The sequence below is a fragment of the Numenius arquata genome, chromosome 4 (assembly GCF_964106895.1).
Source record: "Numenius arquata chromosome 4, bNumArq3.hap1.1, whole genome shotgun sequence".
Classification (NCBI taxonomy): domain Eukaryota; kingdom Metazoa; phylum Chordata; class Aves; order Charadriiformes; family Scolopacidae; genus Numenius; species Numenius arquata.
Genome location: NC_133579.1, coordinates 66,655,358 through 66,668,222, shown reverse-complemented (window position 1 = coordinate 66,668,222; position 12,865 = coordinate 66,655,358). Strand labels below are relative to the sequence as shown.

The 12,865-nt window shown below is 39.6% G+C and overlaps 1 protein-coding gene across 2 annotated transcripts in view; it reads right to left on the bottom strand.

Moving 5' to 3' along the window:
- The window catches only part of CDKAL1 (CDKAL1 threonylcarbamoyladenosine tRNA methylthiotransferase), a 424,960-nt gene that overhangs the window by 284,451 nt on the left and 127,644 nt on the right, over window positions 1-12,865 (bottom strand). For both annotated transcript variants that reach the window (XM_074146151.1, XM_074146152.1), the window contains exons 6-7: window positions 11,795-11,891; window positions 579-627 (exon numbers count right to left, since the gene is read on the bottom strand). In XM_074146151.1, coding sequence (XP_074002252.1) covers window positions 579-627; window positions 11,795-11,891 — 146 coding nt within the window. The remainder of the gene's footprint in view (window positions 1-578; window positions 628-11,794; window positions 11,892-12,865) is intronic.

The following is a 12,865-nucleotide window of genomic DNA, read 5'->3' as shown; positions in this document are numbered from 1 at the left end:
CCAGAAAGACCCAGACAAATACATTTATTTAATAGCAAATGTTTACTGGTCAGGCTGCAGAAACAATGCTGCCTTTTCCCCTCTTCACTGCAGAGTACTGTGTGTACGCACACATGAACGCAGCCAGAGAGAACAAGGAACACAGTTACAAGAGAACATTAAACCAGAGGATAATTTATCTGTCCCTCTAACGAAAGCTCAAGGAAGCAAGCCAAAACATCTGAAAAGAAGAAAACCCGAGAGGACTAAACGTAAGAAAACAGAGATACAGCACTGAATTAAGAGAGCACAGAAACTTTAAGCAATACTCTACACCCACCTACATCGATGCAACTTAAATGAAGTCTCCCCAGCATCATTTACCTATGAACCCAGCAGGCCACAGAGCTCCTGACAGAAAAGGTCTCTGAAATTACCACTTACACAAAGTGTACGCAGAAAAGCATCTCACTGCCCAAACATTCAGCCAGAGGAGAACGCAAGCATTTAGGTTGACAAAGAACAGAACAACAGTGCTTCTGCTAGCTAGTGCTTACATCTGTCAGACTAGCTCCAATTATTTCAAGTGTGATGCTTACCTTTAATAGTTTCCTCCACAACTTCTACTACACGATCTATCTGCTGAACCTAAAAAAAGTCACAAGGTCAATATCTAAGTAGTGGACATATTTTATATAAACTCTTCTTTCAAAAGTGTATTATTTTGGATTAAGGGGTACTAAAGAGTTTGGGGCAATGTTTTTAGCCATTTTTTTTTTCCTGTGCATCTTGGTTCTTCTGCCAAAAGTAACTTTAAAACTTGCCACCTAACTTAAACCAAATTTTGTCCTCAAAACCAGCAAGTTCCTGTAAGTTTGGCAAAAATCACCAAATGGCGAGAAAAGGGGGACGCTAGTCCAGGTCTTACCTTCTGTTCTTGGTCTGTGAAAGGCAGCAGTCACCCAGGCAGTCAAAAAGAGAAAAATAGCCCCTCAGTGTTCCCTCTACCCAATTTCAACACCAAAATAATAGATGGTAGAGAACATAACATGAAACTGAGGATATCGTGAAGGCAGACTATAGGGGAGAAAATTAAGGATGTATTGCAGGGGAAAGACACTGGAACATGGGAAGAAATTAAGAGTATTGTGGTCAAGTTTAAGGGAACAAGACATTGTCCTGAACTTGCTGCAGGCAATGGTTGGAAATGGAAGGAGGAGAACCCCCGATGCTTTTCACAAGACAGAACATTTAACGATGATGACATATCATCTCTGATGAAGACAACAAATTTATGTTTTAGTGTTACACTTGCAAAAATTCACCCAAAATATGATAGTTGTTATTTCTTCTTAGATAGATTATTCTTTACTTAAGGTTCACAGCCAATATACTATAGAGATTTTGGTATATTAAGTAGAAGGAATCAGCATTAATACTGAAAAATTAAACACTCAAATTCTTGAATTTGAGATTCTTCTTCTAACTTTCATCCAAGTGGCATATTCTATGTAACGTCTACTATATATGCGTATATATGCTTACATATATTTCAGGAAAGCCAAATACAGAAAGCCATATTTAGCACATTTAAATTACTTTATAATTTTTCCACAATATGTCTTTTAAAATATTGTTTCTCGAAGCTGTACATTATATGAATTAGATTTAGTATGATTTTTGCAGTCATCTCCTTGGAGTTTCTTTTCCAGTTTGTTTCAAAAACAAGCAGAAAAGCACAAGGCTTCAAGAGCAGAACCTGGTCTGCAACAAGAAGCCTGGAACTTGGATCCCTGACATCAAAGCCATTAAGTCTCTGTGCCCTTAAACCACCAAGTTTGTAATTTCCTGTAAACAAATGTCTGCACAATCATCTCTATTTCACATTCATTTTCCAATCAGTCTAATAGCAGCTAAAAAAATGCCCTCATCTGTAGCTGGTGTCTGATCTAGAGTTCCCAGTTCCCAACTAAAGTCGGTGGGAGTGTGTTCCTTTTCTTGCCTGGGAGTTGGATCAAGTCCATGCTAAACTCTGTTTTTTTTAAATTTTGTTTTTTAAACCTTTTGAAATACACCTTTTTCAAAACACAAATCTCTGCCACTTCAGACTTCTGAATACAGCGTATTAGTTATGAGTTCTAGAAATTCTGTTATTTAAAGAATCACTAATACTGGCATTTTAATAACCTTATAAAAAGCTACATATTTAAATCCTTTTATGGATTACAACCATTCATATTATAGACATATATCAATATTTAGCAATCTACTTGTAAATAAAGAACACTTAAGCAATTGTGTGGAATACGTGTATTTACATACTTGCATACATATCCCTTTTAGATATAAGTTAAAAAATTATGATCTAAGATACCTACATATAGACTTTCTACTTAATTTTTAAAAAATAAATTAAAAAACACAACTTGGAAACAGAAGTGTACACATTTACAACTATAAATACAGATAGAGGACACAGTCTGTGCCAAATACATCGCCCAAAATACTATTGCTACGTATCTCAATACTAAATTGTTTAAGTACATAATTGTTTTAAAACAAAAGAAACCTGGTTAGTTCATAACCTGAACCACCCAGAAATAATTTCTGCATTATACATCTGGAGAAATTTTTCCTAGCTCCAAACCCTCTGCTAAATAAAGATACAGAAAAAAAACCACAACAGTATATTGTATTTTCATTTTATTGGATAAATTAAATTATTCTGATTGTCTGTCAAGATGACTGTTCATGTAAATAATTAAAATTACAGGTCTGAGATAATGAGATCTTCAGCTAAGAAACAGATGTTTATTCTGCCTTATGTGTTGTTTCCCACATTAAGTATTTTTCATTTGAAATTATTGGAAATTGATTGCCTAAAGCCCCAAGTGCTCAAGAATAAAATACGGAATGCTTCCAATCTTTATTCACGAAGATGAAAATAATTTAGGAAAACTGAGGTGAATCCGGAGTGAGAAGAGGGAAAGGTTTAGAAGATTCTTGCTTGAAAAAGTCAAAAAAAAAGAAAAAGGAAAAAAATCACAAGGTCATGGTAAGGAAATTTTCTTGGGTGTACAGAGGCCTGAAGGATTCATTTTCCCACATTTCACTATCCTTACGGATAATTCTGTTCCTTCAAAGGCAGCCATAAACCTTCTTGAGTGGAGACCCAGTAAAGGCTCCATCAGGGGTTGGGAAGCCCATGAAGCGCAGAGACTTAAAAGTTCTTAGTAGAGTATGAAGGGAAAAAACACCATTCCTCAGCGTTTCTTTGCAATGAGTCTCACTAAACCTTCCGGACTGACGGCGGGGACATTCCTGCTGGGCGTAGTTTGTGCGCTGTACTTGTCTCTGCAGATCTTGTGAGATCTTATTTCTAACATAAGCATGCACACAGTCCATTACAAATGGTTCTCCATTAGGTCTCGGGTATAACAAAAGCTAAGGAGCAGACCGGAACAGGCAGCCGAGCAGGACTACACCAACTACTCACCCTCCCAAAAACCAAAAATCAGCGCTGATGCAGAAGCCTGGCCTGATACGGATACAGGACAAGAGCACAAGCAGGGACCATGGGATGAAGGAGTAGCCAAAGCAGGAAACTGGCTGGTCAAAAAGCAAGGAAAAAGAAGAGAGTTATATCAAAGCGTGAAGCTTGAGCTGAAACAAAGACCAGGAAAAATCTTTGAGCCTTCCTGGTGAGATCAGAGCGAGGCATATGTTCAGCTCAGCAATCATACGTATCCAGCTCTTCTAAGTAAGACATGAGGCAATCCATGCTGGGCTGAAGCTGCAGGTCACTCCTCAACACGCAAACATGAGACAGTCACATTTCAAACTGTGTGCCTCCCAGAACTCTCCAGCACTCCACTGGGAGACAGAAGCCCTGAGCTCTCCAACTAAGCACCAGAAATTAGGAAGAGGAGTATAGAAATGCACAGATGGTCCATTTGTCATTGAAGTCCCCCAGTTCCCTTTGTACCGTCACAATCTCATTCAACGGATGACTGGTAGGTGTGAACAGCCCAAAGACATGCTTGTAATGTGCTACGCCCATGTCTCACACCAGGTGATCTGTGAGTGCAGACAGACACGCACGTTGAGGAGCATTACACAAACTCAGAATTCTAAGCTCTCAGACATGATCCAAGTTGTCTCAGAACCAGCATTAACATCCTGAAACTGTTTTGCAAGAGATGGACTCCGGAAAAAACATAACCTCTAAGGCATCCCCTATAAACTCTAAATACTCTTAAAGGGCAGTTAAATGAGAGGTTGCACCTTTACCCTAAGATTTTGTACTCTGTAAGAGTCATCGAGCCTCTGACCAAAGAAAGCTATCTAGAAAAGGGCATGTACGAACCCATCCTGAGAGGAAGAGAAACTTCCTGACTTTGTCTTCAGGGAAGCACGAAGACCTCTGCAAAGACCCTGCATTGTCATCTGAGAATCTCATACAAGGTCTACAGTGAAATAAACACACTTTCAGTTTAATGCATCCGCTGAAATACAGACAGAAACATATTGTGCATAAAGATATTTGAACCAATTTCTTTCCAAAGTGATAGGACCAACACAAAACAGGAAAGATGGTCTTCAGATGTCCCTTACAACAAAAAGCTGGGTAAAAAACACTAAACTTCATAAAAGCAAACAGTTAGCTCTTTTTAGTGAAGATACCTAATATCTTAATGGTCTTTTTTGAGAGGAGCCTCTGCGTGCTTCTCTCTGTGGCTGCAGCCATGGTAAGAAAACAGAAGGTGGTCATGAAAATAAGCAATTCACGAATGTCCAATATTTTCTGGAGGACACAGAATGCCTTTTAATGGAGTCTGCTACGTGGGCATCTAAGGTGCCGCAGAAACACTGGTTCGAGCTGCATCACTGAAGAAGCTGAGGAACCATCTGGCCCAACTATGTATTGCAAAAAAGGTGGGAATGCGTAAGGCTTCCTGGCAGTCTAAGTGATAAAAGAAAAGGTATTAATTTTCTCTCCTCTTAATATAGCCCAGAGATAATTTCAGATGGAGTCAGCTGCAGGAAGCATATTTACACCAGAGGCACAGTGCCCTTTGCCAACTGTTGCGTTGCTTGTGCTTTCTGGAGTTATGCCACGGCCTGTTAGATACTGGCTACCCTGGTCCCATCTGAAGAGCATTAAATCCTACAAAGCGAGCATTTCAGTTCCTTCAGAAAGTATCTCTCCTTATAATGTGACCTGAACTTTCTCTCTCTCAGAAGACAGTGTCCTACCAGGTGATGAAAAAAATCACTGTAGGAGTTGGGAAGCATCTTGACATTCAAATCAGCAGTTTCCCTGAAATTATCTTTTGATTCTCAGTGCAGTGATATATCAACACGTGTGAGTGCAGAATACATCACACTCTTTGTTGTCTCCAAATCATAAGATTGCAGAATAATTCCTGCATCTGACATGCCATTTCCTGGAAGCGGTTGCAAGGGATCCACATCACCTGGCTGATGACTGTTGTTTCTCCTGAAGAATTGGAATTAACCTGGTAGGATCAGTAGCAAGTAAAAATGAACCAGAAACAAAGCACAAGATCTCTTACACTTGCCACCAGTAACTGTCTGTTGGCCAAGAAGATTGCGGTTTCACCCTCTGATGAGTCCCAGGTCTTACAGCTACTGACACAGTTCGTTACCAGCACTGCCTAAAAATGGCAGCTAGGTCCTTGTCACAACCAGCCTGCTCAGGGATCTTCCACCAAAGCGAATGCAGTTGTTCCCCACAGCCTTCTTCCTTTCAGTATGGAAGGATATGCCTTTCCACCACAAAAGGTCTGAAGGTTAAAGCTTTTTTGATGTTGACCCGACAGTGACAAGTCCCAAGAAATTATTCCCAGAGCCTCCCCTGACTGCCCTTCCCCGGCACAGCGAGTGAGTTTCCCAGAGAGAGAAATTTCTCGGAGAGAACACAAGCAACGTGTTAGCACATGAAGCATCAGTGACTACCAAAAAAAGATCTTGAAGCCAGTGAAGGAGGAACAAAGACCAGAAATACTAAAGACTAGAAATGTTTATTGAAAAAAAACCCTGCAAAAAAACCAAACCAAAACCTTAGCCAATGGCTGAGAGAAACTGAGAACAGGGTACGCACAAGGAAGGGGCAGCAGCTTGTTTGCACAGCATGAGGCTACTGCTGAAGCAATCATCAGCACTCTGCTGCTTACAAGCACCCTGGGAGCAAGCATACATATATATATATGTGCACACACATAGCTACTTGAAGCACAACAACCTTTTTTTCTCATCTAGGGAAAACCCTACCCGTCTGATTTTCATTCACGTAGGTAAGAAACAAATTGGTTACCACACAGATAAAATAACCTTCGGTAATTACCGAATTCGGTAATTACAACCCACTATTCGTCATCCTAATGATTCTAACTGCAGTTCACCAACTCTCAGTTTCATCTCACCTTTTTCAGGCAGCTCTGTCAGACGTTGGATGTTAAAAGCCTACTCAGCCTATCCCGGCTCTAAAGCCAGTAAAAGGGAAATACACGGCTTCAAAAGTCACTTCAGATCTTCTAAAAATCTAAATTATCTCAGAGATAATTATCTTCATTGACCATAAAGGGAGCTGAGCAAAACAGACACTCAAATTACAGCACTTAGGCAGCACAAATCCAAGCCTTAATACGTAACTTCAAAAGGCACATGACTGGACACTTTGGCTTCAGAGGGATAACATCCCCATTTAAAACCTTTGCTCATAACACTGACCATAGTAACGAGCAATACTCTGGTTTAGGGAGGTATTCTGAGAGCAGGCTCTACACAAACTTTAAAGGGAAGAAGACTACCCCAGAAAAGCACACAACTCATTTTCATTGCTAAACACTGACACAGATGAAGTATAATTCTTACCTAAAGTAATCCCTACACCTTTTGATTCACAGGACAGTAAGTAACTGCTGTGGAATGAGCAGGTTTTATTTGCATATCCAATTTTTAGTTTAAAAGCAGGTGCTTAACTGCAATTCTTTCCCGATTTTCCAGGTTCAAGCGTCATACCCGAGTACCAGCCTGGCAATTCAGAAGCCAAAGCCGACCAGCTGAGAGGTACTGACTGAGCTTGAATTTTGCATGAAACCATTCTTCACCATAAGTTACAGTCTGCACTTGTTCCTAGGCTATCAGCACGCTTTCCAAAAAGTTCTCCTCATTCAAATAATTCAAAACAAAATTCCATCAAATTTGTCTTTCATGAAGTAGACATCGGATAATTGCATTTATGCAAGGCTCCAGTTTAAGGGCAGCAGAGAGGTTTACCATCTTTAATGCAGTCTGACCTTACTGCAAAGCAGGGAGGTATCATTATTTCCGGTTTTGCAAACATCACTGAAACTTGTATGAACTGAACATCAGACATGTCATACAACATATCATCATCATTTAGGACACCAAAGGAGCAGGGATGTACAGGCATTTGGCATCTTGGTAAGGCTACACTGATTTTCTTTCTCAATGGCACTGTTAAAGTTCTGCTCGCTCAAGGGTTTTACAAACGGAGAACTAAGGCACATTAAATTTAAAAGCGTACACCAATGATAGATGTACAGCTTGCGAAGTCAAACGCCTATTTTTTGTAACGTACTTAGCATTTTTTTAGCCTGAACCATCTACTTTATAGCAGTGCTCCTAGTGTTACGTGCTGCTACTGGGAGCGTTCAGCACTTCTACTAATCACACTCCACAGTTTCAAAGTGAGCATTAAAAACATTACCTAAAGCTTGCCTTATAGAGTAGAACAGCCACAGGAAGGGGTTATTTGGAGGTCAGGGGAATGCAGGGAGCCCCTGCAGAGAGGTTTTTGTGGCTGTATGTTTCTTCTGGAAGCAGTGGTTTCAGGCTCAACCTGGCCAAAGAGCCTGCAATAACTCTACCATGCACAGGACCTGCACCTTCTGACTCGGAGCGTAGCAGCAGAGCGGGGCGACACCACATACGTTCTGTGCGGATGAAAGAATGGGCTGAAATTCTTCCTTTGGGCAAAGGGTGTAGGGCAGAAGATGACAGGACTTTGATGTTAGATGTTACATTGTAAAAGATGGGGAAGGAAGGAGAACTGGGGTTGACACACTCAGAAAGAGATTGACTCATCTGTGGACCTACTGTATGCCTTTAACAGATACGTATGGGATATTGTACACCTTTGACAGGACAAGAGGAAATGGGCACAAACTTGAACATAAGAAGTGCCACCTAAACACAAGGAGGAACTTCTTCACTTTGAGCGTGGCAGAGCACTGAAACAGGCTGCCCAGAGAGGTGGTGGAGTCTCCTTCTCTGGAGACATTCAAAACCCACCTGGACACGTTCCTGTGCAACCTGCTCTAGGTGAACCTGCTTTGGCAAGGGGGTTGGACTAGATGATCTCCAGAGGTCCCTTCCAACCCCATATCATTCTGTGATTCTGTGATACATAAGTGCATTAGGCCTCACGCTTTCAGTATGTCCAGTAAGTCTGATGATTTCAAAGTACAGATAACACAGGCCTTGTGAAGTATCTTAAGACCTATGAACCCTCAGCAACCTGGTCAGGGGTTCCAACACAGAGCATAATTTGGACACCAAATAAGTTAGAACTCCAGACAACCGTCAAAGAAATGAAACATTTCCTCCCATTCCAATGTTTCAGCTTATCACTGGGAACAAGGGGTTTGTGTGCCCTTGTACACAACTCAGAAAGTGAGGGAACACTATGACTACCTACGTTCAGCCATGAGTCACACAACATAACCTGTCTGCTAAAACCTTTCATTCCCCATTGTCCCTCCTTTCCCTTTAACCCCCTCAGAACAATCAGCACAAAGTCACATACCCTTCTTTTTAAAAGCATACAATGAAAAGTGAGGGACAACTCTAACTACGAGAGTTGCTTTCCCTTTGCAATACCGTAAGTGCACTTGAGTTTGAAGAGGGTACACTACTCCAAACATGAAGGAGTAACCTTTGGAAGCCACTTGAGTTGAAATGGCTGTGAGCCTATGTAATGCACCATTACGCATTTCACATACTTTTCACACTGGGCACATTTACTACTACATAGAGATTCCCCCTTCCAAAAAAACAGCTCCCTTACCTTGCCATGTTGTTATGGTTTGTCTTATATATAGCCCTATGGCTACACCCCAGCCCACGTTATTTTTAAAAAGTGGCAATGACTTTAAAGAAACACAAAAGCACAGTAACATCATCAATGATAACAGGGATATGAAGTTGCCCTTTCTTCCCTCCTGTCCAAATCAAGTAATAAATAAGGAACAGTGGAAGTTCAGTCCTGTATTTCTCAAGAGCAGATCAAAACAAGCCCTGAGGTACTAGAATTTCTCTGGTAGTTACATTGCAGCTTCCTCCTCCGTCGTAACAAGAGGAGCAGAAGAGCCCTCTGACACACTCTGCCTTCAGAAAGCCACCCCAAGGGAGTTAGAATTGCTGGTAAATAACCACATTCTCAGACAACACTGTTCTTGTTTTGTTTTGGTTTATTTAAAAAAAAAAAAAAAAAAAGAAAAAGCAAATAACAGACCTTACATAAGCAACAATAAATCAGCTATATCTCTCAGCCAAGTTGAAGATGAAACCAACCTGGTGGTAAAGCAAGATTTCCAAAACTGCACTCTTAATGCTTAAAATTTAAAAGCAGAATCAATATTCTACTGCCAACAGAACATTTTCTATTTCTCAATTTTGTCAAAACTGCCTTTCAAAAATATTTTGCAATAGTAAGGCAACAACTCTTATCCTTTAGATACAGTCACCCCCTCACACACACCCTTTGTAAAATGAGAAGAAAATCTTCAATATAATACTGAAAACCTGGACAACACCTGCCCCTAGCTTTGCTTCCGTTAATAGCTGTGCCTAAAGTTTAAGACCTATCTGAGCTGAAGCATCTATTACTTAAAGGACAGTAAATTTTACCACAGCAATAACAAAAGACTGTGTCCTTATTGCGAAGATCACATTTCAGTATTTTCAGATCCAATTCAAAAGTACTTGGGAACACTGCATTAACAGCCTAATTCAACCCCAAACAGAAATCTTCCTGTAATAAATACAAAACTACAAGGATTTTTCACTAAACACTGGCTCTAGGTTCCCAAATGAAGATGAAGAAGCTCATTTTCAGAAATTACACATTACCTAAGAAGTTTAAAAAAAAAAAAAGGGAAAGAAAAAATAATGACTGAAACATCAAAGGACAGTCCTGGTCAAAGGATAGCGACTCATTCTTTTTTTTTTTTCCTCTGTCTTCATATGTATAGATATCATTATATTCACTATAACAACCAATTACAAGTCACACAACTATGTTGCCTCTGAGCCAAGAGTAAATCCATTCACCATTTATTTTTTGTTCTTCCTATCCTGCTGCCCAGAGTAAGTTGCATTTAATTAGTCAGAGTCTTAGAGATGACAGAGCACCACAGGTCTCCTGCATATATTTGTGTAAAGTAAGACTGCAGAGCAGAATGGAAATTTTGTTTATTCCCTAAATGGTAACTATCAATGCATATCTTCTATACCGAATAGTGCAGCATTTTACACTCCCTGTATATCATTTCTGGGCACTGAGATACCTTATAGGCATTAATGTAACTGAGAATGGCAGCTGGGAAAAAAAAAAAGGACATAAAACATTTTGGGTGACAGCAGTAACTAAAAATTCAAATAGCACAAAGTCAATCTTTATAAAGAACTCCAATAAATGACTTAATGAAGCCATCTTCTTCCTAATTCCAAACCAAATATTATTTTACTTCTAGATTACTTTGAACAACTGCATCTTGTATAATCTTCTAATGAAAGTGAAAGCTTTGGAACATTTTTGTTGTTGTTCCTATAAATTCTTAGGTTCAACCTGAAATCATGACACTGAAGAGGAACCACATTGACCTCTTTACATTTTTAACACAGAAGCAATGCTGAGGAGTCATCTGCTCTCACTTAACATGATACAGGACAGCTTCACTGCAATTCTCACACACTGAATCCAACGACAGTGCTTCAGCTCAAACAGGTCTTTTACATTTTTATCCAGTTTTAATCTAAAGGCTTGAACAATGTAGAATCTTTGCTAACTTGTGCTTTGAATCCTGGATTTTCATGACTATTTTACAAAGGCAATTCAGTTATACAGTAGTACTTCATCCTAAAGGATACTGAAAGCACTTTTGAATGAAGTCAAAACCTCTCTTGTTACCTTTTCAAGGTAAAGCTTGGTAACTGTTTAACAACTCAGTCACAGGTGCATTTAACTCTTCAGACTGCCTCAAATTTAAACAAAATAATCATTGCTATTTTCCGTTCTACTTAGTAGTGTGAAGTAAAAAAAAAAAAAAAACACACACCACCACCACCAAACCGTCAGCTCTGTCCATATAATTTATATGTTCTAGTCTTTTACATTTCCTCCACCGTTTTTAACAAAGGGTGTATTTCTTTGTCTCAAAACAAATAAACTGTGATATTTTAAAGGAGATGGTAATGGATATCTTCATCATCCTGGATGAAGCCTGGATATTTTCAAGCTACTAAGGGCACTGGAACTCAGTTTCACCAACAGTACTTTTCCTTCTCCCCTCATGCCACAACAAAACCAAATCACCCTGGGTGGAAGAAAGCTTAAGTGCTGTACAATGCAAGAAGCCTAATGGGGGGAGTACCAAGATTCTTTGCTGTTTTTTCCAAGAGAAAGGCAACAAAGTGTATATTTTGACCCTGACCGATTGAAAACATTTATGGAAACCTTCAGTTTCTAACTGAGAAAGATACGTACCCCTATAATACTCAAGCCTTTCAGGTAGTCCTGACGAGGTTGGGCTTGTGGCACGCAGCCTGCTAGAACCACTTTCTTCTTCCCTTCTTGGGCTTTCCTAAAGAACAACAGATAGTGTGTTAATATTTTCAAAACTGATCATTTTCAACTTCAAAATAGTCATATTGTGCATGTGACACACGAAAAGCAACCACAATGAAAACATTCCCAAATCAGAAGCAACTTGTACACATTTGAACCTCAGAAACCAAACCAACCAACACACCAAAAGAAGCCCGTATGAAGCTCTCAGGTTCAGATTGCAGAGTATCTACAGAGACTGTTACCACAGTTCATCTTGGACAGAAGTACAACCTTGAAATCCCTAGTCAAGTTCAGTTAACCTTTATTTGCCACAATGATAGCAGAGAATGTGGTCAAGAAAGATGGGACAGAGACATAAAGTTCAATTCCAGAAAAGTTACACAGAATGCAAGGGACAGTCCAGCTCAGAACATAAGCATTTATGTAGCACCAGTCAGAAATGACCAGTTACATCAGTCTTCTGATGTTTACTTAAAAATGTTTATTTACTTTTAAGTGTTCATTTAGTTAAAAATGTTTAAGTAAACGTTTACTTAAAATCATATTGAGCATTTTCAAGCTTTAACTGCTTGCCTTTTGCGGAGAAACATTTGTCTGGATATTAACTTACGTAATTCCTTAGCTTTGATGCTACCTTAACACCAAGTAGGAAACCAAAACACTAAGATTAAATGGTTAACACTGTTCATTTTGTTAGTAATACTTTCACTCACTTTGAATCCAACACTGAATATCAAGCCATCACTGAATCTTGAAACTACAGGAAGCCCCTGAACAAAACCGTCGGCCGCATACAAAACAGCGAGATGCAAAACCTGCTTATGTTCATTAAACTTTGAAGATCATCCATTAACGCGTTAACCCAACACGACTACTGCATTATAATGTGCAAAAGAGTAAAGAAGAGAAGCACTGAATAATTTTAGCAGATTTGATAGGTCTGACATATTATGGGTTGCTCTAAGAACTATCTTTCACAGTTGCATG